The sequence below is a fragment of the Struthio camelus genome, chromosome 4 (genome assembly GCF_040807025.1).
Source record: "Struthio camelus isolate bStrCam1 chromosome 4, bStrCam1.hap1, whole genome shotgun sequence".
NCBI classification, from domain to species: Eukaryota; Metazoa; Chordata; class Aves; order Struthioniformes; family Struthionidae; genus Struthio; species Struthio camelus.
In genome coordinates, this window is record NC_090945.1 from 28,267,195 (window position 1) to 28,291,472 (window position 24,278).

Genomic DNA, 24,278 nt, shown 5'->3' on the forward strand with positions numbered 1-24,278 from the left:
GCAATCAGTAAATTCCATATAATAACAATTAAAAAAATCAGTAGACATACACCTCTGCATTTTCTGATCTTTGGTTCTTGTTCTGATTTAATGGAAAAGCTTTTTAAAGATAGTAAGTCTGAACAGTTACTAATATTCTTTTCTTTCCTAGAAATTTATTTTATATTTTAAAATATAATTATTGTGTATCCTGCAATTCTGCATGTTCAGTTAAAAAAGACTTTTTTTTTTACTGGAGGAATTCTTTTCCATAATCTTGCAGAACAAGTAGAAAATAGAAATATTTAAATTGAGACTTTAAAAAGCAACACAGTTCTGAAAACTCACCCTCTTGAAGAGGTTGAGAACAGCTAAATAATAAAGGCGTTTTAATAGGTAAAGGAACTTTGCAGCTTTTGCTGCCATCAGCAATACAGTCAAATAATTATCAGCACCTTTTGCAGTGTAAGACCATAAACCACAGTAAGAAGCCAGCAAACAGAAAAGAAAAGGAGGAGAAATCAGAAAGAAAAAGCAGTAATGAAATCAAAGACAACCTGGAGGCAAAGCCAGATGGTCCAGGAGACAGTATTAGTGAAGACGAAGCTCAAACTAACAACCAAAGGAAAAAAGGTAAGTCTGGGTGCTATGTACAGTGCAGTACTACAGCACTGTTACAATTATGTTAATTCCAGTTGAATGACTTGATGAAATTTTTTGTTTTCCATTTTTCATTTTCAGGATATATTATTTTGTATCGGGAAGCTTAAAACTGGCTGCTTTTCTCAGGTTTTTGTGTGTTGTATTTAATCACATAGGAAGTTCTGGGGGAAAAAGCAGCTCATGTTCTACTGATGTGATGCGGAGCTCTGACAGACAAACCCTGGAAAAATTGAGCATTGTAGTTCAAACCATTACTCTATGTGGTTTGATGGTTCAAACCACGTCTTTATTCTACTAAAGAAATTGCACTATGTTCATTTAAGGTTTTTAAAGCGTATTTTTGTTACTGTGTTGTCATTTTAGTTTTAATATTTTACTATTAACTTGCACATTAAAGAGATCTCTTGACAACTAAAGAGATCTCTTGACAATTAAGTTCTTCATTTCCTCCTTATCCAATCTATCATGTTAAAAATAAGAATCAAACTTTGTTTCTAATTTGGTCAGTGAACTTGAGGAGGCCGGATAGTTTAAGATACAGCTGCCATCGGCTGTTTGTTTCGCATTTCCCTGCCCGTATTTCTTCAGGTACTGAAGATCTTTGTTTAAATTTGTTAATCTTGCTATTGGTTTGTTTAAAGAAAAATCCTTTATTGCTTAATCAGTGTATCTTTTAATTTTTTCGATCTAGGTTGAAATTTAAAAGCAAATTTTAATAAGCTGTTTTTTCTCCCGCTGTGGATAACATTTTATGTATTTGTTTGTATTTCATAACTACAAAAAGTATATCAAGTGTATACAATAACTATCAAGTATAGAATAGCAAGCATCATCATTAAGCTTACGGTCAGTAGATATTTTAGGTCAGCCTACAATAAAATAGAGCTTTGATAATTGTTTTTGATGCAGAGGAATGGATTTAATCCAAGTATCTTGAGATAAAAATATTGTACCACTAAATGAGTTTGCAGGAAAATGTTCATGGTCTGTGGTTGAAATCCTTATTTCAGTGGTTAATCTGGTATGTTGATTTTCACCTTTACGTTCCATATGCAGGATGTGAGATTTGTGTAAGTAATGAATTTACTCTGTGTGTATGTATATATATATATATATATATATATATTTTTTTTGACACTTACGTGGCTGTAAATTCCTGGTAATGGAGCTTACATTTGGAAATACATTAAAATGAAAAAGCTCACCTTCATTTAGTGTATGTAAAGCTCAGGTAAAGTCATCTTTCAGTTTGAGAAGTTTTTGTTTACTGCATTTATTATTGTTTAGTCATTTATGATATCTTAAAATTCTAATGTTAAGCTTCTCCCAGTTTCTAAAACTTTTTGAAATGAACTTTTAGAAGTTTTAGAAGAATTATATGGAATCTTTTAGAGAGTTGAAGCCTCAAGCAGTACTATAGTTAAGAGCAATATTTTAACTTTTTAAGGTAACAAGCAGAAATGGTTGCCACTTCATTTGGATGATGTAAAGCCAGATAGTCAAGAAAGACCAAGCTTTCGAACTAGCTCAAGATCTCAGCTAGAAACAAACAAGTTAATAATATCTCATAACAACAGACGTAATGAGATGAGAAGTAAGTAGTTTTCAGTCTCTTTGGTTCTTCTGAATTGTGGCAAATGAAGGGTAACTTACAACTTATTTATTGAGCTGACTCTAATGTTCAAACAAAGCAGTAGTAGGGACTCAAAGCAGTAGATATGCTCAAACTGCTATGATGCTCTTCCTTCCCTGCTCCACCCCCGCCCCTTTCCCATGACTAATATCACATGAATAGACATTAGAATTGGTTGTTCATGTTGGAACTTGACTTTGCCAATGCCAGAAAAGCTAGTGTTGGTATTTGCCAATGATCTACATATTAAAATAAATAAATTGTGTTGTAGTTTAATAAATAAATGTTCAATTGGAAAACTTTGTTTAAGTACTTACTATCAGATTTTTTTGAACCTCTTAGCGAATTCATCAGAGCTGTAGTGTCTTGATCCTTGATTCTGCTGAGTAACTGAACTTGGGAACGCTCTGTCTTTATCGTGTGCGCTGATGCTCTGAACCAGAGCCTTATATTTTTCTCCTCATAGCTGCCCACCGAGCCTTGGGCCGTGGTTTCACAGTACGGGAGGTTTGGTAATACCTTCGTAACATGCCTGCTTTGTCTTGCTCTACTCCTGTTCCCACAGCTTGTTGCTACCAGCGCAATTGCTTATGGAACTGTGCTTTGAGTTTTGCTTTGGCAATTCTACTGATGTTGTTGTTTCTTTTAGTTGCACCAGTTCTGTCAGTTGTGGGTCTTGTTTCTCAGCATGACCCCACAAAAAGTTTATACTAGCACAACAGAGCGGGGAATGGGTAGCAGCTGGTCCTGCTTCTGAATAATTCTGTATGGGAAAATAACGTCCTTGGTCGTTCTCAGTACTGTTTATCGGAAGGCAGAAACTTTAGTCTGTGTGTAACTCTTTCTGGTTTATGTATTTGCATTTCAGTTTTAGAGTCACCGTATGCATTAAAAATGTAAGTGTTTGCTTAGCATAAAAATCGGTGCTGGGCACTATTGAGATCAGATTTGTTTGTGGTACTGTTTTAGGAATATCGATACATGTATTTGATCTGGACGTGTGAGGGATAAAAAGGGAGCTGGGAATTTTTACGAGCCTATCACTGTTCTCCAGAATGTTTCTCGGGAACTCCATGATTGAATGAATTGAAGCTTGTAGAATGAACTCTGCCTCAAGTCTGTAGTGATTCAAGATGAGTTCCAGTGTGAGAGAATGTAAACACTCTTCTGCTCCTTGGAAGCATTGGCTGTTTAAATCAGAAACTTATTTGAGGCGTAAATACAACAGTAGTCTATGAGGGACTCTTTGAGGTTAATCACATGTTCTGCAGTGTCATTTCCTTCAGCCTTTCTGAGTATCCAAAAAGGGGAGATACATGCATTTCTGTGCAATGTTTTATGGTTAATACCTGGGAATAAATATGAGATTACTTAGTTATACTGTGATATTTAATTATAATGGCAAGCATTATGCTTTTTTTGTCTTAAAGATTGGCGTCGTGATAGAGACAAGAGAGATGATCATGATGAAGTGTGCAGCGTGAGAAGTGAAGGTGGCAGTGTTAGAGGATTCTCCAGAGGCAGAGGAAGAGGTCGAGGAAGAGGACGAGGACGAGGCAGAGGAAACCCTAGAAGTATGCAAAGTAGATACTTATTAAATATAGTTTTAAATTTTTTGCTATTAAGGTTTACACATGAAATAGGAGTTGTCTCAAAAAACATATCCTGTTACTTTAGTTAAGTAACGTGAGGTTTTTTGAAACTGAATGCTGAATTCTAACAGTAAGTAGTAGTATGTATCATGTTTGTATCTTAAAATATTTGTATGCTGAACTTTAATTTTTTTCATCACTTTTATTCTATTTTCTTCTTTATTTTGAAGTAAACTTTGAATATACAGTTGGTTATCAGGAACTATATGGTGAAGGAACTGACCAACCATTTCAACCTGAGCTTAACACTAGTATGATGTATTACTACGATGATGGAACAGGAGTGCAGATGTATTCTGTGGATGAAGCACTTCTCAAAGAGTATATTAAACGTCAAATGTAAGTAGACTGCTTAATGTACATTTATTTTTTGAAGAGATCCATTTAAGATAAAAAACTTAGTTCAAACAGTGTTTAATCCTTATCGTCCAAATAGTGACGAAGATTACGACACTTCAGTTTAACTTTTTGATTTGACCGTTACCATTACATGTCTATTTGAATTTATTCACTGTGGAGGTGGAAAAACTGGGTGATGGGGAAGCAGAAATTTTAAGGAAGGTGTTCTGCATCTTGTGCTGTAGTCTGGCTCTAATTCGTGTACCTGCTTTATTTATGGTACCTAGTCCTCTTTATATGTTGTCATGTGGGTGAGATTTGGATATGCTTGTGTTTCTGAGTACTGTTAGTCTGTTTACCTGTAAAGCTCTTTCCTGGGTAATGTAGCTAGAGGATTCCCTTATTTGCTCTCGATTTCGCTTTGACAAGTCTTGTTAGTTTTATGTTTTTCAAAGTGCTTCACCTGAAACAACTAACGGAAGGAGGAAAGTTTTGCAATGATACATGATTTTTCAATAATCTGAAATATTTACTTTCTCATATACACTGTTAGGGAATGAGAAAACATCTAGAAGACGTGATAATCACCCTGAGGCATGTCAAAAAGGGCCTGGAACCCACTAGCTGATTTGAAAAAGACAGTTTCCACCACTGGCAGATGTTTCATCTTCTATACTTGCAATGGCATTTCTGTGATGCCTTTGTGGTGGTTTTTTATTGCCCTTGTATTCCATAAAGCAACTTGATTATTTTATTCTTGCTTCTTTTGTTACAGTTGACGCAAAAGGAAGAAAAAAGCCTCTTTAAGGGCAGAAAGTATCTGGCATGTGGCTATCAACTTCAAAACTTCTATTGCAGTCTTTTTTGTTACTCTTGCTGCCAGGCCCCTATGAGACCTGACAGTGGACATGTACCCCCATGTCAGGATAATCGGCCTGCACTGTCCTCAGACAAGTGAGGGAGGAGCACAGACACTCCACTGTTGGCCAGATTTCTGGGCATGCAGTGTAGAATCCAGACCTTCTAAGGTAGGACATGATGATGTCCCCCTCTGCTGAGAAAATGTCAGTTACAGCATTGGTCGCATCTGACTTCTGATTATATTTGTATTTTATTTTAGCAACAAGAGGTTGGCAGGTGTCAATGAAAGACTTAGCATGGCTGGTTAAACCGAGTCATTGGTTACTTATCTGACGGAGACTCCTAAGACACTTTGATTATGGAGTTTGCTTTTCATGAGAGAGATCTTCTTGAGCAGGTTTAGAAGATAACTTCACAATGTTTATGTTCTTTTTTAAAAAAAAATGGTGGTTTTGTTATCTATTCACTTCTTTTATTGCATTAAAAGTAGTGATGGGAAACCAACTTTATATGCTAAAGAAGGAAGTATATACAAAACAAAGCTAGATAGAACTGCTAGCTCTCAGAGTTCCTTATGGAGTCCAAAATAAATGAGGATATGTTAGAGAAGTAAGATTGTTCTGAATCCTAGTGTATTGATGAATTTTAGAACTGTTGACCAGCTTAACAGGAAAAATCTTAGAAACTGCATCGAGCTGAGCTGATTTGTAATGACAGTAAGCAAGACACTGCTGTCAAGCAGTTTATGCTTGTCCCAAAGAACAGCTTGGTGTGTGAGGAAAGAGGAATACTTGTATTACACTTTAAAATATCTTCGGTGCTGTTAATTATAGTTTGAAATAGTTGGCCTGAAAAGTATCTCAGAGCTTAGGAACTCTTCAATTCATAGCATATGGTAGAACTCTATTGCACTCATCTTCTTAAAAAAACAAACAGAACAGAATAAGATTTAGTTGTGCGTTCAAGTCTGCATCAATTTAAAAAATAAATAACAAGATTGGGGAAAATGAGAAAAATACAACTGGGGGGGCAGGCATTCAGATTTGTCTTCATTTATCATTAATGGTCTTTCAAATTCCTTTTTCTAGAGTGATGGACTTCAGGTGAGGCAGTTTGAGTCAAATTCAGTCATTATCCATTCCTGTTTGTGAAGTTTTTAACTAGATGAATCATTAAAAGGTTTCACCTTTACTGAATAACTGTAAAGGTAGCATTAGTAAAGCGTTGGTATATGGCTTTTGTACTTGTTTATCTTCTGGACTGGGAGAGGAAGAGAAACAGCATTTCAGAACGCTACGTAGAGTATTCTTTAAAGGAAGCTGGCTCTTCTTTGTGCGTAGTTACTTCACTGATCAATTTATTTAGCTCTGAATAAGAACTTAACTTTCTGAAAGCCTTATTCTCTTCTCTGGTTGCTGTAATTTACCAGGAGTAGTTTCATTTGTCGTATGTCTTATTGTCCAGCTTTGAGGCTTTTGTATTCATTCTGTCTTGGAGCTGAGTATTTCTTATAGAGAGCTTTTGCTTCAAATTTCTGTAGCTACCAAAAGTTTTAGAGAGAAACAGTCAAGCTTCATCTTGGGTCAGTGATGGCATCACAGTGCTCTCCTTTTGATAGCTTTGTCCTTGAACCTGACTTCGGCACAGATTCTTAGCATTTTATACCTTGAAATTAAAATTAACTTCATTTATGTTTGCATGTCTTTTTTTTTTTTCCTCAGCATTTTTAATGCTCTCTTCTCTTATTATGTACTACACCTCTTTCTTTGCCATGGAGTTTTAATTGTTCTTCATTAAATTCCTTACTGCCTATATTTTCCTGAACCTGACAGGGAGGAGTATTACTGGGATTTAATATGCAAACTTATGGTATGATGTACAAACTTTGAAAAGCCTAGTTTTTAGTCGTCATAATCAAATTGTTTTTCCGTTCCTTTTCATAGGATGTCTTCTGGTTTGTTGCTCTGTATGATAGATCATGATGTGAATTCCTTTCTGTTTTGCTTCACTGAGTATGAAACATCTTGACACCAGGATCATTTCATACAACTTCATCGTTTAAGATTTACCTTTCTGTAAATTCACCTTCATTGTTTATGAAGATTTGCATTTCTGTTACTTCTTTGTCCCTCATCTCTCTTTCTGTTACTTCTTTGTCCCTCATCTCTCTTGTTCTGTGGTATTGTCAGATAACTGAAGTGATCCTTATGCCTCTTTTCTTTATCCACTAAATATCTTTTTTTTTTTTTTTTTTTTTAAAGATTTTACCTTTCTCCATGAACTGTTGTCCCTTTTGGCCGAGTTTCATGGAAAATACAAAATCAGTTATTTTTGTTTTCTCATCTTCCCACAAGCGTGCTTTAAGTATGATTCAGAATGCATATGTGCCTCAAAACTCAGATGGGATGCTTAAACCTTCTAATGTACTGGAAACCGGGGAGAAAAAAATATAGTTCAAGATGAAGGGGCACTGATATCACTATATGAGAAATAACGTAAACCCTCACTGTAAGCAGTAGTTGTCCTCCATTTATATGGAGGCTAAGAGAATATTGTTTCCTTCTGTTCGTGTAAGTAAAAAATGATGAGGGGTGAAAGAGAAATTGAGCATAGATTTTTCCTTATGCAGTTCATATATGCGAATGTTGATACTGGATCATAAATCGTTCTTAACATACTGAGCACATATGCTGTTCTATAACTCTTTCCTATAATGATAAACCTGTTCAAAGAACGCTTGTTGATAACAGTGTGCTCAGTTTAAATGGAAAACTTTAACAAAGAATACCTAGGTTACTATTTTGCGATCTTCTTCAACCTATAGTAGGCTTATATTTGCTTGTTTCTCTCTCCAGTGAGTATTATTTCAGCACAGAAAATTTGGAAAGAGACTTCTTTCTGAGGAGAAAGATGGACCAACAAGGATTTTTGCCCGTTTCATTGATTGCTGGCTTCCATCGGGTGCAAGCTTTGACTACAAATGCTCTGCTCATTTTGGAGGTAAAATAATTCAAAAGTATGTACATAGCAGGTTGCTTAGCTTAATGTTTTGCTATCACTTAAATTTAATGATGAGTCAGTCAAAAATCTCTATTTGCAATGACAAAGATCCAGTAAATTGGCTATAAATGGAAATTTTTTTTTTTTTTAAGGATTTCTGCCCATTCCTACTGGAGATGAGGGCAGAATGCTACAGGAAGTGCTTTCTTTTATTTCTAAACATTCTGAGTGAGGCTACAAAAGGGGAAGATGGTAAAGGGCAGCCATTATAGATGTCTGTTCCTTCCATTCATGTTTGTAAATAATCTGAAGAGCTACATCCAGAGGATTAGAGGGCCGTTAATGGTTACTAGATTAAGTTTACTTTGTTTTTCTTGTAAGAATCCTAATGCGTGTCAACATGTAGAGTAAGTTCTACTCACTGCTGCACTTTTCAGGAACCTATTTTGAATCTGAGGGAAAAGCTGCTAGAAGTTGAGAGAAATGCAATCTTTGACACTCACACAAGGTGTTTTCACATACACCTTGATAAAGGTGTACAGGATAAGGCACTGATAAAGCATGATAAAGGCACTCTTCTTTTCACTGCGTGATACAGTATACTCTCTATACACAGCACCCACAAAAAGGTAGAATCCTTTCAAGGTCATCCATTTTCATTTGAGAAAGGGGAGAAGAAAGCTTAAAGGTTATTAAAAGTGCTATCATCTGATGCAGGGAAAGGAGCGATATCACCAATATTGAGGGATATTAACTATAATAAAAGAATACACTTGTAAGTTTGTTTTCACAGAGTCAGTCATCTGTGGTCATTTCCTTGTCTCTAACGATGCTGTATTTTGAGACAAGTTGCAACATGGGAATTAGCTCCTGCTAGTAAAGCCAGGCACTTCAAAGTCATTTCTGAGGACTCCTTTATAAGCTAATCAAAATGTATTTAGAGGAGCAAGCCCACGTTCTCAGCATTTCTGAATGCTGTCATTCCAAATGTGGGTTCCACTATCTGGTAGTTACCTGCTTACAGTAGTTGCAGAACTACCCTGTTAGATTCACAAAAAATCATAGACTCCAGATAAGCACTAAATGAAGAACCACATCTTCGTGTGCAGGGAGTAAGGAGGAGGAGTATTTTACTTTTTTGTTTTACTACTTTTTCTAGGATAAAAAAAAGAACGTTGCGGAGTTTATTCAAATAGGAAATTTTCAGTAGTCCAAATCAGTTTCTTAGAAAGTCTACCGCTGCTGTAATTTGGAGAGGCAATATTATGGCTAGGAAGGTGAGGGAAAGGGGTTTGGTGCCCTGACGCAAGGAAGAGATTGAAATTTGGGGAGGGTGAGGAGATGATAACTGATCCAATGAAAAATTTTTGAATGAATGTCCTAGGAAGGAAAAGGTTAGCCACACCTGTAGCGTAAAGAACAGGGAGTGATTTGGGGGAACAAGCACAGAAGTTCAGATTCCTTTCTGAATTACTGTGTGAAGAAATGATCATCTTGTGTCTGTGGGGAGCCCGGTGCTGGATATGTAACATTTTAAAGTTGTAATATGCTTCACACAGGCCCTACAGGACAGTACAGAAGTTGAAATTGTGGATCAGAAGATAAGGAGAAGGGTTGATCCAGAAAAGTGGCCAATTCCAGGTCCTCCTCCACGTAATCTGCCACGGACTGACTTTTCTCAGCTCATCAATTGTCCAGAATTCATACCTGGCCAAATTTTTGGCTCACATACTGGTAAAGGATTTATTTCATAGAAACATAAGTTTAGGGCTGGCTGTCTAACTTAGGAAATGATACTCGTGATAGTGATTTCCTAACACAAACTGTATACTTGGTTATGGTTTATTCATATGGTTTATGATGCACCTGTCAGCCTTGCAAGTGCCGATTCATGTGGCTGATGTGACAGTAGATAAAAATGTCTTTTATGTATTATGGCTGTGAAGATTCTCCATAACAGGATATGATGGATTACAGTCCTTTATTATTGTTATTAATATAATATGATTAATTGTCTTAAGTTAGTCATAAAATCGTGTTCATTTTGGTAGCAGCTGAAAGTTAACTCTCTATCTGGCGCATCCTGGTCTTGGATGGGGATTTCATTCCCATTATTAATAAGGAGATGGCTTGGCTTGCTGACAATCCTTGGCAAGTAAATTATATATATATATATTATATATATATTATATATATATATATATATATATTTTAAGTGTTGGCTGGAAGTAAATGGGAAGAATGCAGACTGAGTTAGGCACCCTCCATAGATTTGGAGGATGGTGTGGAGAAAACGTCCTTAATGATGCTATTCCTGTCTTCTGAATAACGGACAGTTTCTCTCAGACTGCTAGAGACATTTATCATGTAAATAAGTTGCCAAAAATTGATCTTTCTCCAAAAATGTTGAGTGAACTATGAAAAGTGATTTCCTAAAAATGAAAAGAAATTCTGCTGATCAAGAAGAATGGTAGCTGCAGTTAAAGGAAAAAAAAATGGAGCAATAAAAATGAGGAACTGAACTACTATCTTCCAATGTTAGAGTCTGCACCAAGTTCTCCAAGAATGGGAAGCCTGTTGAATCCAAAGGAAAACACCGACACAAGTAATTTTCAGCCAATGTCTAAAGGATTGTCTACAAGTTTGCCTGATTTGGACTCCGAACCTTGGATAGAAGTGAAAAAGAGGCATCGTCCATCCACGCTCAAACCAAAGGTAAAATCAAAACAACTTTCAGTTATGTTTAAATAAATAAAAAAAAAAAAAAAAAAAAGCTTTTTTATTGTGTACCTACTTTTGGTATATACTGCGAAATATTTTTCCTGCTGTAATATCTGTGATGCTTGATAGTGCAATGCAATTAGTATATTTAGTTCTCACTCTATCCAGATTTGGAATAATTAGGTGTATTTAAAATCCTGATCCAAGGCCCACTAAAACGAAAAGGAAATGCATCTTTTTTTCCTGCTGAGGGACAGCTGTATCTGTTCATTATTGAAAAAAATCTATTGTCACGTGTGTTGAGAATTGTCCTTAGAAGCTTTTGGTGGAATTATTTAGAACAATAATTTACTCCTTTGTAAGCTTAATAAACATCTGAAAGTGGCTGTATTGTTTCTAATTCTCATACAGTCATTTATTGGAAATGCCCTATAATGTTCTTTCTAGCTCCCATTTGGGTAATTTCGCTATCCAGTTCAAATATAAAATGCATCCCCTTTTCTTATTTAGGAATATGTTCTTACACCTGATCAAACATCAAATCAGCAACAGCCACCCCCACCTTTGGAAGAACAAGAACAAGAGGAGCTTGATTTTTTGTTTGATGAAGAGATGGAACAAATTCAAGGTCGTAAGAATAAATTTACTGATTGGTCAGACAGCGATTCAGATTATGAAATTGATGATCAGGACATAAACAAGATTTTGATTGTAACACAGACACCACCATACATGAGAAAACATCCTGGTGGTGATCGTACTGGCAACCATGTATCTCGTGCAAAGATTACATCAGAACTTGCTAAAGTTATTAATGATGGTTTATACTATTATGAACAAGATTTGTGGATGGAGCAGAGTGAAAATGACGTTATTATGAAGGTAATTGTCTTCATTTTTGACCTTAAAACCATGCCTGTCCAAACATATTCTAAAATTAACTTCAGTTATCTTATATGTATTTGTATTTGCCACAAATTTTCGAAAGAAAGTGGACAGCAGTAGTTGAATTCACTTGTCTATTGAATTCTCTTTATTTTGATGATATTGTAAGCAGTCAAAAGTAGAACTAGCAAATTTTCCTTCTGTCACAGATTCAGACCAAAACCAGTAAGTGAATATTATGGTTTGGAGTTAGTTCAACTTTTTCAATATTTTCTTGTTCTGTGAATAGCTTGTTTAATAGTATTTGCAAATCCCTAATATTGGGAAAGGGGGCATATTTGTGGGATAAGATAAAAAGTGAAAAAGGTAAACTCCTTAAAAATCACTGTGTTATTTTCAGATTTTGTTCACCTTGTAGCTTGTCAGAATGTCTGTGAGTAAATGAAACTTCAGATTGCACATCTTGTTTTATTGTAGAATTGCTTTTAATTCCTAGCCTATATACAGGCCTGTAACTTTGAGGCTTTCAAAACTTTGAGAGGAGATTGGCAGCTTTATGTGGTTTTTATGCCAAGCAGCTGTAAAATTGGCAGCAGGTTAGTAAACTCCAGCCCTTTGCAGGTAAAGGGCCTATGGAGAAATCGGCCCTGGAGTCCTGTCACTTACTGTGCTTAGTTTATTAAAAAATACGGTCTTTTGTGGAAGTGAACCTACAGAGTGACAGTTTTGTAGACAGCACCACTGTATCACTATCATATATCGTATGTACAGAAATACAGAGTTTTCTAAACAGTAAGTCGTATGAGGAAGGGGCTGCCGTTTCTCAGGATGATATTGATTATTATGCTTTGTGTTTACAATTTGTCTTCTCTAATTCAGCAAGAGATTGAAAACTTTAAGAAACTAAATCTCATTAGTAAGGAGGAATTTGATAATCTTGCACCTGAACCAATTGCTGATCTAACCCATGAAGTTCCTTCAGTGCCCTCAAAGTTACAGAAAGGTAAACAATATGTATTTGATCTTTAAAATCCCAGAAATAAAGAAACTTCTCTCTCTCTCTCTCTCTTTTTTTTTTTTTTTTTTTTTTTTTAACTTTTTTGCCTTTTTTTAGTATTTGGATTCTGTCAGCAGTCTGAAGGGCTTTTTCGTTTTTTTTCCCTTTTTTCCCCCCTCAAAATTGTCAGTTGTTTATCAGTATTGGAGTTTCCACTGCTTTGGAAGAAAGCTGATACACATTCCTTTCAGTACTTTGCAGGATATGCATGAGCCTCAGTAGGTAGTGTTCCTCTGTTTTGTTACTGGATATCAACAGCAGCTGCCTTTTGCGTAGCTTGCTATTACAGTGTGTAAAGTGGTAGTTATATACTGGTTTCTAGAAAACGTTTCCTGTATGGGGAACAGGGAGAGGAGGAAGCGAGATGAAAAGAACTTTCTGCTTGTATCATAACTGTACTGAGAAATCACAATGTCCAAATCTTATCTCTTGAGGTATTTCTTCTGTACTGCTATCAGCATTTACTAGGATGTAGGCTATGTTGTTAAAGTAGGTTTTTAAAAAAAAAAAAAAAAAACCACAAGGCCCCACTACCTCACGGAAAGCAGCAGTGTGGTTACACTTTCTCACAAATGTTTATTTTCAATTACTTTGCTATCGTAAATACGCAAGAATTTATAAGACTGAAAAAAAGAGAAGCTGGTAAGACGCGGATTTAAATGCTTTGACAAAGGCATACTGAAACATTTATTTCATCATTTTGAGCGGTGAGTCTGTACTGCTTCTACGCCAAGTGCTTTTGGTTGATTCAGTTCTCCTCTTGGGAATGATGTAGTTCGCCGGTAGTGATACAGGCCTTTAGGAGACTAAGTATTAGGGGATCTTAGGCTTCTGAAATCTTAAGTTTCTTCCAAAATTTTTGAAATCTTCTTCCCCTGCTCCCCTCAGGCCTGCTGGCACAGCCATCTGTGGAGCTGTGCTGAGCCCCGGAGGCCAGAAGTGATCGTTGGGTGGGGGAGCAGGGCCGGAGGGGGAGGCAGAAGAGGGGATCGGAGGGTGCTGCTGCCCCCGGAAAACTCTAGGAATGGCGTGTTGCTGCGTAGGGGTGGGAGCAGTTGGTAGTAGGGAAATGTTCGCCTTTTGCGATTCGGTCTAAGCAAGGAAAAAATTGTACTGGTGTGTTGCATACAATGGGAGGGGTAATTGCCTCTTAATGGGAAAGAAGAGCAAATTCTTAAAATTTATCAGGATTACCTTGAAAAATAAACCAGTAAATCTTAAGACTAAAATTAGTAAAGCTTTTAAAAATGCATTAATGCTTAGGGAAAAGTGCTGCCATGGCTGGATTTATAGGCCTTTTGTTCTAGGTTTTAAAATCCATTTTATAATTGCAGTTACCCAAATAATAACGTTCGAGCACACTTTGAATGGCACGCGGAATGGGTAAGACAGGGTTGGCTCTTACTGCATTGAAAGACAGCACCTAGCTTCAGCCGAGTTAAGCTCAGGAGAAACAGTATGAAAGACAGCGGCCAGCATGCATCAGTGATGATGTATTTCAATTCTACCTATGCTGCTTTTTTAAAATAAGTATGTATAGAAGCTGTATATGTATCGAGGGAGTGTCAACAGTTTTTTTTTCCCCCACTTTTTTTTTTTAAGAACATTTTTTCTCAATGTTTATGCTATTTGCCTCCTATTTCTGTTGTCACTGATTCACTGCTGTTTCTGTAATACTGCAGCCTAACCTTTCCTAGCCATCTCTGATATTAAAAGCCTTGGATATCCTTCATTTACTTAGCAAAACCATGTTAGTAAATTGAACGTGTCTTTTAAATGCAAACTGAAAGCGAGTGAGGCGTGGTTGTAGGGGATGTGTGGTTTTGTTTTGGTGGGTTTTTTTTTTTTTGGTGGTGGGGGGGGGGGGGCGGTGCATTTTCATAGTTTGCACCTTCTTCCGCGCCCTTTTTCCTGCTTCCAGGTTTAACAGATGAGCAGGCTTGTAAATTGGTTGAAGTACCTCCAACAGCACCGCTGGCTCGATCGCTGCCAACAGCAGTTCCAGACTCTCCCCATGTTCACCCCACATTCACCCCACGGACGCCTCGCACCCCCAGGTTACAGGATCCCAGCAAAACACCGAGGTTCTATCCCGTTGTTAAAGAGGCAAGAGCCATTGACGTAAAGGTAAACAAAAAGATTTCAACTTTTTTTAAAACACATAAAATGTAAGCCTGTAAAACTCTTCTTTCTGTTCAGATAATGTGACAAGAATGAAAAGGCAAAAATGAAATACGCAAATGTTTTTTATTGGTTTTATCTTCACACAATTTCCCATATTCATTCTTTTTATTTCCACAAAATGTTATCTGAGTTTTGTCTGTAACATTTCTTAAAAGTCCGTGATGAAAAAGTATAACGTCTAAAGCTTTTGAATTTGTTAGGTAAGATTAATCTTTAGGTTATGAAGCTGGAGCTTTGTGGCTTCATAAGGTGTTATATACAATATGAAATTTTTAGACCTTTGTTTTGAGAGGGAGAAATGCATGAAGTCAAGTTAGAGAAATACTTCATTTATTTTCTTAGACTCCAAGAAAAAGAAAAACACGACACAGTACAAACCCGCCATTAGAATGCCATGTTGGTTGGGTGATGGATTCCAGAGACCACAGGCCAACAACTTCCTCTCTGAGGTAATTTTTTTTTTTTTTTGGTCATAGAAAAATTTTTTGCAAGGTCATTAGTTCTTACTGCTATTGGAGAAATTGGCTATGATAAATGAGAATTTTATAAATACAACGGAAGCAAGAAATGGCAATGGAAAAAATACGAACGGGCCAAAGAAAGAACTTAAGATATCAAGAGAACGAAAAGAATATTGGAAGTAAGCATTTGGAAGTAAGCTAACTCAACTATACTTGCTGCATTCTTTGTTGATCTGTGGTGTAATAGCATTAATATTACTTGAGGTACCGATGTTCTCTTCAGCAATTTCATTTGCCTCTTAAGTAGTCATTTAAAATCATGCATTATGGTAATGTTTAATCACCATCATCCGAAACTGCCTGTTTTTTTGAAACGTTGGCACAGAAATTGATTTTCTTGAGGTGCATCCTAAAAAGGATGACTAGGAACTCAAGCACCCGCTGTAGAGATTATCAGAGGATTATACTCTTCTGACAGCTCTTGTGTAGAGCAGAATGGTTGAAAACATTGATTCTGAAGAAACACTGTTTATAGGACAGAAATATTTGTTTTATCTTCAGCAGTTCCAATGCTTCGCCTTCGGAAGTAGCTCCGTTAGCAGGAGGTTATGAGTGTACCCCAAATTCTCTTCCAAAGTTTCAGCATCCTTCCCATGAACTGTTAAAGGAAAATGGCTTTACGCAACAGGTGTACCACAAATATCGTCGAAGATGTCTAGTGGGTAAGACATGAAATGCATTCCCTAAAATTGTAGCTGGAGGTTACCACCTGTTACCTGATACTAGTTTTCTCTGTATTGGTCCTCATTCTTAGTTTTTCCTAAGAAAGGTTAACAAAACTTATTTTATATCTGTATTATATGAACTCTACTGCCAGAATTTGAAGCTATATGGAAAGCATTCAAAACCTTTGGCACTTTGCAACAGCTTTTTCTGCATTAAGTACACTATTTGTCTAACCACAAATATTAAGAGGAGCTACTTTAAATAAAGTATCAAACCTAATTTCAAACCTGACATTATTATTAAAATATTTTTGGAAAGTTTAAGCTTGCACTACTTGAAGATCTTGTATGTGTACTACTAATAAAAAAAGCACTTGAAAAAATTCTACTTATAAAATTAAAAATAACTTCATGTATTTTTTTTTCCCCCTCCAGAGAGGAAACGGTTGGGAATTGGCCAGTCCCAAGAAATGAACACCCTTTTTCGTTTCTGGTCCTTTTTTCTCAGAGATCACTTTAACAAGAAGATGTATGAAGAATTCAGACAACTTGCTCTGGATGATGCAAAAGAACACTACAGGTATTAATTTTTTACTGAAAGTTAAGAACCATTTCAGTTCTTACTAATGACTGTGAAGTTTATATCTGAGTATATCTGAAGTGAATGTTTTTTAGTATTAGCTTTGACTCTAGCATCTTTAAGGCAGTAGTTTCCACAAGTTATTTTAATACCAAAAAACCTGGTTTATATATATGTATGTTTTGCAGATAAATAGCTGAACTTGTAATATTTCCTTACTTATAACGTCCTAAATTCTATGAAATCAGAGTTGTATGATGACTTTGACTTGATGACTATGACAAGTCAACGCTACTGTACCCATAAGATTTTGCTTCCATAAGTGAAGACATTTTTAACTTTATTAGATTTGTTCAAAAAGCTGCTTGCCTTCCAAAAATACTGAAAAAATCACCAAAAGGAAAATCATTACTTCCCATTTAGTTCTTTCATTTTTCTTCCCTCTTTCTATCCGCTGTCCTCTTTTCTTTCACCTCTATTTCTCTTGACCAAAGAGACAAGGTAGGTCAACGTTTTGAATGCCAGCTGAGGCTTGAAGTTTGGATATGTTTCCTGAGAATGCATAGTAATGGTCCCCAGGATGCAGAGGTGGCTTAAATAAAATTTGATATCTCTATTCAGAGCTTTGTTTATGCTCTGTAATCATCCAAGGATATGTTTATCAGGAGAAACTTCAGAAGGCTCTTAAGGGGACTAATGTGACAGCAGATGAACTGTAGAACAGAAGGAGGTCCTAGCTATGTTCATTTTTATGGCCCTGTCTTTGCCAAAAGTATAGGGTATGGTATACTGAAAGGAATTTGATCTAGATTCTTCTGGAAAAAATGCTATTTTTGTCTATTTCATCTTTCAGAACAGTGTTTCAAATAAGTGCCACATTGGGCTGGCATTAAAAATGAGAAAGAACTATACCATCTGATAAGTGGGTGGTATGGAATGGAAGTTTAGCAAATTTGCAAGGGATTGCTTAGTGATGGGCTTCAGAGCAAAAAATTAAAAAAAACAAAAGCAAAAAAACCCCTTAAGTCTTTGACAAATGCTGCCTATATGTTACCCAATGTAGTAAAAATAACACACGTTCTTCTCCATCCAGTCCACTTCTCACTGTCTGGAAGAGAAGGTAAATGTAGTTGTAGACCTAGCAGATTTCATTATGAGAGCCTGGGAATGATTTTTAGACCTCACAGGACTTCAGCTTTTTTTTTTTTTTTTTATAGGAACCTGAATTTAATACATGGGAATTCTCTAGAATATACGTTCCTGAAAGTTGTATTGATTACCTAGGTCAAACAATGACTTTAGAGGTTCGCAACTTCACTGTATTTCATATGTTCATAATACTGTCAGTCATTCTTTGACTGAATGAAATCAGCCATCAAATAGAATTAAAGGCACACTTGTGTGTGATACAATTCAACGCTATGCAAAAATCTACCAGGTACCTCAGGTACTGAGAGTCATAGCAAAACATCATTCTGCCTGGGCCAGCTTATGTAGAAAAGCAGTTCTGTGTGTATGTGTGTTTTGTGTGGGGGGGGTGGTTGTGTTGTGTTTTTTTTTTTTTTTTTCTTTTAATCTTCGCATGGCTGCCCAAGTCATACTACGTACATGCACTAACCTGCTAAGAATTCAGATTATTCTGCAAAGCATTGAGTACAGAAGTGGAAGAGAACCAGTAATAAAGGAGAGTGATGAACTTCTAGCAATAGTTTTCATTGCCTTTCCTCACTTCAGAGTGATGGGTAGAGTTTGAAAAAGTTCTGAGTATGGCAACCAAGCTGATGAAGGATAGAGACCAGCTTTCATATAAGGTATAATACGGTTAGCTAGGGCTCCTCAGCTTAGAGGAGAGGTGACTTCAGGAGCGAATTACTGAGGTGTGTAAGACAGCAGCCTGGAGAGCAGGGTATATTGGGATCAACTGTTTACCTTCTGCTACAAGAGCTGACAGGCATGAAATGAAGCTAGGACAAGCTGGATTCAAAATAAACAATGGGAGGTCATTTTTGCTGAAGCACTGGAGCTGCGAAGCTCCTTACTGTTGGGTATTGTGTGCCAGAGTGCCAAGGGGGCTCTGGCAACAGCAAGGGCAGCCAAAGTCGGTGTGTTACTAAGGCCTAGCCAGAAGCCTGGGCTGAGAGTGTGGGGAGGCTGAAAGGCTACCAAGCTCTGCCCTTACATCTCTTCCCTATGCATCTGTTTTTGGTTGCTGATTATAGACTGACCTTTGGTCTGACCCATTATGGCTGTTTTTATGTTGAAACTATTTGTGTATACAAACATATCAGAAACATGAAAGCATTTGTCTTCCATTTTGTGTATGTGTGTAGTGCATGAGCTGAAACTGTTGTGAGAAATCTGGTTTTCATATGTCAGTTCTGGTTATGACCATGTTTCAGAAAAACAGGTTGATAAAAGTTGATGGGAAAAGGAAGTGCTTTGGTGAGTGGGGAAGAATGAGACTATGCCACTTAATAAATGCAAGGAGTAAGACTGAACATTTGCATTCTCTTGAGGAATTACAAGGGTGTGCATAAGATTTCCATACTTATTTGTTCTTACAGGTATGGATTGGAATGCTTGTTTAGATTTTACAGCTATGGCCTAGAGAAGAAATTCAGGCAAGAAATCTTCAAGGATTTCCAAGAAGAAACAAAGAGGGACTATGAAGCTGGTAACTATCACAGGCCATTCATTGCTCACACCATAGTAACTTTAGTTGAGAGGTAATCCCAAGTCCTTGGCACTGACTTAAGTAACAGCACCTAAAATCAGCTTTTTTTATTTCTCTATTTCTCTTAAATAGGTAGTTACCAGTGAACAATTAAGTATTTAATTAAACCCAACTTTGTAATTTTGTAAAATCACCTTTTTTTTGCTATTAGGTCAGCTATATGGACTGGAAAAATTTTGGGCTTATCTAAAATACTCTCAATACAAGACTCCAGCCATTGATCCCAAACTGCAAGAATACCTTAATAGATTCAAGAAACTGGAGGACTTCAGAGTTGATGTAAGTTTCAAGGCCCATTTTAAATGAACTAGTTATGTGTGAATATTATTGCAGCAAGGTAAACTGTTTCACAGAATCACAGAACGGTTGAGGTTGGAAGGGACCTCTGCAGATCATCTAGTCCAACCCCCCTGCTCAAGCAGGGTCACCCACAGCATGTTGCTAAGGACTGTGTCCATATGGCTTTTGAATGCCTCCAAGGAAGGAGACTGACTCCACAGCCTCTCTGGGCAACCAGTTCCAGTGCTCTGTCACCCTCGCAGGAAAGAAGCTTTTCCTCGTGTTCAGACAGAGCTTCCTGTGTTTCAGTTTGTGCCTGTTGTCTCTTGTCCTGTCGCTGGGCACCACTGAAGAGTCTGGCCCCATTCTCTTGACATTCTCCCTTCAGATATTTATATACACTGATCAGATCCCCCCCCTCAGTCTTCCCCAGGCTGAACAGGCCCAGCTCCCTCAGCCTTCCTTCATAGGAGGGATGCTCCAGACCCTTAATCATCATAGTAGCCCTTCACTGGACTCGCTCCAGGAGCTCCATGTTTCTCTTACATTGGAGAGCCCAGAACTGGACCTAGCACTCCAGGTGTGGCCGCACTGGGACTGAGTAGAGGGAGAGGATCACCTCCTTCGACCTGCTGGCAACACTCTTCCTATTGCAGCCCAGCATGCTCTTGGCCTTCTTGGCCATAAGGGCACGTTGCTGGCTCATGTCCCACTGGTTGTCCACCAGGACTCCCAGGTCCTTCTCTGCAGAGCTGCTCTCCAGCAAGTCAGCTGCCAGCCTGTACTGGTGCCTGGGTTTATTCCTGCGCTTGCCTTTTTTGAACTTCGTGAGGTTCCTCTCTGACCATCTCTGCAGCCTGTCCAGGTCCCTCTGGTGTGTCAGCCACTCCCCCCAGTTCTGTATCACCAGCAAACTTGCTGAGAGTGCACTCTGTCCCTTCCTCCAGGTCATCGATGAATACATTGAACAAGACTGGACCCAGTATTGACCCCTCGGAGACACTGTTCGTTACAGGCCTCCAACTAGTCTTTGCACCACTGATCACAACCCTCTGAGCTCGGCCATTCAGCCAGTTCTCATTCCACCTCACTGTCCACTCTTTTAGCCCGCACTTTCTGAGCTTGCCTATGAGGATATTATGGGAAACAGTGTCAAAAGCCTTGCTGAAGTCAAGGTAGACAACATCCACTGCTCTGCCCTCGTCTACCCAGCTACCCAGTTTCAGAACCTGACTTCATTTCACAAAAACAAGGCTTTACAAATCCAGTCAATGACCAGAAAGTTAGTATGATTAAAAATTCAAATGAAAAATGCGTTGTTTTGATCTAGATATTCTTTTGCAAACTAAAGTATGGTGCTGAGATATGGCAGTGAGAACATAAAAAAAAAAAAAAAGTTGATCCATTTTCAGTGTCTAATGAAATACAATAAATATCAAAAAAATACATGAGGAAAGTCTTTACTGTTTTAACAATATGAAGTGCTAATAAAAGTAGATTTGGAAGGATTTTTCTACTCACTACACAGCTTTATTTGTCACCGAGTGAGACAGATGCCACCTACACTGCTATGTTTAGGAATTTGGCAGATAGTTAATGTTTAGCTGGCAGTTTTTTACTGAACTGCGACAGCCATTGTCCTCACAGAGACTTTATTTGCTGCATGCCAAATTAAGGGCCTAACTAAGGAACATCCTTTTTTGATGCTTGAAGTAGATAGAAAGGTAAATACCTGGTCTTACAGAAAAATCTTAACCAGCTACCAATGTTTGTTTTCAGCCTCCTATTAGTGAAGAATGTGGCAGAAAGAGACCCTCTGCTGCAACAGGTGAGGATGTGGGTCGTCGCAGACACCAGTCTAATTCTTCTTCCAAAATGCTTCTTGCAGCTAAACCCACGGCTGCCCATCAGTCTCAGGCGCTGGGAAATGTTACCTGTCGGAATACCGTACAAGAGCCCATTGCCGGCCTAGGCCAGAACAGCCTTGCCACAAAATCAATAGAAAGTGACGTACCAGAGAAATAGAATTAAGACAAGCTTGTGCCCTTGCAAATCAACTTTTACATCATTATTTTAATGTGGAGATCTTCAAGGGGCACCAATCTAATATATGATTAAAAGTGTCTGGGAAGACAAAGGATTGCATTTTCTCTTTCACAAGACTAAGTTCCAAAACACTTTACACTAGGAGGGTTGTTCTTGGTTTTGGGATCATCAGAAAGATCCTAGGGAAGATTCTTTGGCTTCAGTATTGCTTTCCTCAAGCTTCTGTTTACAAAAACTGCATTCCTTACATATGCAAAAAAAATACTTTGGGGATGCCTTACATTTCAGCTCATGTTTCTTTAAAAAAAAAAAAAAAAAGTATGATACATCCATGTTATTTACTGTGCTTTCTTTACCCAGATTTTCCCATTATTTGTATTTTATCAAAGCCAAAAACTTTATATATATATATATAAATTTTAAATGTAAAGGAAGGATCTATGTGATTGGTTTGCTTCTAAATAATTAACTTTAAAAAGTACATATCTTCTGTGTAAAAGCACACAAAAACGTGCAGCTATATAAAACTGCATTTCTGGATTCTATTTAAAGATATAATTTCTATTTTTATTTTATTGTTTTTTTTCCCCAGGGCCTTCACAGTTAGTATTTTGTTAAGTATGGAGTTTGAGTGGACATAACGGATAGTTTTACAGATGCTTCCTTCAGTACTGGTTCTTAATATGAATGTAAGCAACAGTAGAATACAGGGGAAAATGGATCTGTTTATTGTGTACTCTTAAATTAACATACATTATCTGCAGTTTGTGCAGGTTATTAAAATAGCAAACTATTCAGAATACTTTTGGTTTCAGAGGTTTTTTGATTTGAATTTTCTTAGGGTTGTGAAGTACTCTAACAGGAGAGGTATAACTTAAAAGAATTTTTCCCCTGTTTCAACTAAAAAAAAAAAAAAAAAAAGATTAGTTTGGAGGGAAACCAACTATTCCTTTTAAACTTGTATTTTTGCTTTATTTTGCAATATTTGAATGATGTTTTACTTTTAAATTGCTCTAGCTAAGAGTAAATAATTTCAAACAGGTCTGAAAATAATTTCACTAAATGTAAGTTATTCGAATACAAATTTATTTCTGTAGCTGAAGGATAGGGATGTTTGTGTCTTGTAATTTCTTATTAGCTTCATTACTTTGATTTAAAAAAACTCTAAAGAACTGAGTGCATAAATTATCTCTTCCAAAGGTAGGCAAGAATAACTTCCGCTTTTTGTTACTAGTTAACTGCAAAAAAGCCTTCAGTTAACTGTAAAGTTAACTTATAGAAGTTATGTCTAACACTAATGCCTTAATCCTCAAAGGTGTCCTAACTGACTGAACATCCATATATGGAGTTCTAAATTTGTATCAGATTTCAGAAGTTGTTATAAATCAAGTCCATTAATCTTTCAGTCATTGTATTGTGAATCTCAGTGGAACAAATTATGAATGTTTGCATTGTAAATGAGTATATATTAGCAGCGGCCTTCCCAGTTGTTAGTACAGTTTCAATTAAAAAAAGAGCCTTTTAGGGTGGCCTATTCAAACAGAAAATGAAATAACATACAGGCGTTTTAAGTAGCATCTCTGAAAGGTGCTGGTCATGCATCTCAATCCTGTATTTGATCCATGCTCTTATTATCCAAGAAAATGATGCAAATGTAAATTTGGATTGAAATTGTATATACAAGTAATAGACTTAAAATATTTCCTTTCACTTTTTCATTGAAACGTGTGCATATTTAGCTTTGTGTGTGTGTGTAATTTTGTGATATCTTTACAAATTTTATAAAAATACAAAAAAAACCCAATAGTGTTGTGTTATCAAGTTAATTTTTTTTTCAAGCATGAAGAAGAAAACCTGGTAAGAGTCTGAGGCTGCAGGCTTGTGTGTGGACTTCTGGTCCCTCTGGTGCATTAGGGAAGCTCGTGGTTTAAAGACTGAAGTGGGTTCTTGGAACGTGAGACAGCTTGCTTTGTTTGATATTGATTTTTCATATGACTGGGTATTTTTCAAAGCAAAATCTGACAAATGAATGATGGATATGGCTATAGGCAAAAGACAATGAATACCTTCCCTGCTGTCTGTCCTGTTATCAGGGTTCTACAGGGCTTGTTGCTTAAAAAAGTGTCCCTTTGTTTAGGTGGATAAAATCACCTGAGCCTGTTTGCAGCTCTGGCTAGCTTTAGGAATATCCCCTTCAACTTCCCAAGGGCCTGAATGTTATTCCCTCCCTCCTTGCTGCCCTTGCAGACTGCTAAAACAAATGACAGTTCCCTTGCTGCAGTTCAGCACCCTGAGCTGGGAATGAAAACATCTCATTTCAGAATAAAACCAAAGATTTTGCTGACCAACAAACTTGTTTCTCTACGTGGCTTCAAGGGGCTACATACCTTCCACTATCTGCCATGTCTGTTGCAGGGCTATACATCTGTCTTTGAATGTGCGTGTAAAGGTGGACACCATCTTTTCTGTGCTCTTTATG

General features: G+C 37.2%; 1 protein-coding gene across 5 annotated transcripts in view; it reads left to right on the forward strand.

The window, feature by feature from the left end:
* Window positions 1-23,576, forward strand: part of LARP1B (La ribonucleoprotein 1B) — a 34,667-nt gene extending 11,091 nt beyond the window's left edge. Inside the window, exons 4-20 of one of the 5 annotated variants that reach the window (XM_068942051.1) lie at window positions 444-612; window positions 2,090-2,236; window positions 3,706-3,849; window positions 4,098-4,266; window positions 7,983-8,127; window positions 9,687-9,861; window positions 10,670-10,842; window positions 11,359-11,730; window positions 12,613-12,736; window positions 14,712-14,917; window positions 15,317-15,423; window positions 15,997-16,157; window positions 16,596-16,740; window positions 19,305-19,414; window positions 19,626-19,753; window positions 21,533-21,581; window positions 22,392-23,576. In XM_068942051.1, coding sequence (XP_068798152.1) covers window positions 444-612; window positions 2,090-2,236; window positions 3,706-3,849; window positions 4,098-4,266; window positions 7,983-8,127; window positions 9,687-9,861; window positions 10,670-10,842; window positions 11,359-11,730; window positions 12,613-12,736; window positions 14,712-14,917; window positions 15,317-15,423; window positions 15,997-16,157; window positions 16,596-16,740; window positions 19,305-19,414; window positions 19,626-19,753; window positions 21,533-21,581; window positions 22,392-22,417 — 2,550 coding nt within the window. In that variant the 3' untranslated portion in view covers window positions 22,418-23,576. Of the gene's footprint in view, window positions 1-443; window positions 613-2,089; window positions 2,237-3,705; window positions 3,850-4,097; window positions 4,267-7,982; window positions 8,128-9,686; window positions 9,862-10,669; window positions 10,843-11,358; window positions 11,731-12,612; window positions 12,737-14,711; window positions 14,918-15,316; window positions 15,424-15,996; window positions 16,158-16,595; window positions 16,741-19,304; window positions 19,415-19,625; window positions 19,754-21,532; window positions 22,101-22,391 lie in introns of those variants that run through there. The other 4 variants (XM_068942052.1, XM_068942050.1, XM_068942047.1 and 1 more) reach the window with 4 other exon arrangements.
* The last annotated feature ends 702 nt before the right edge of the window (window positions 23,577-24,278 follow it).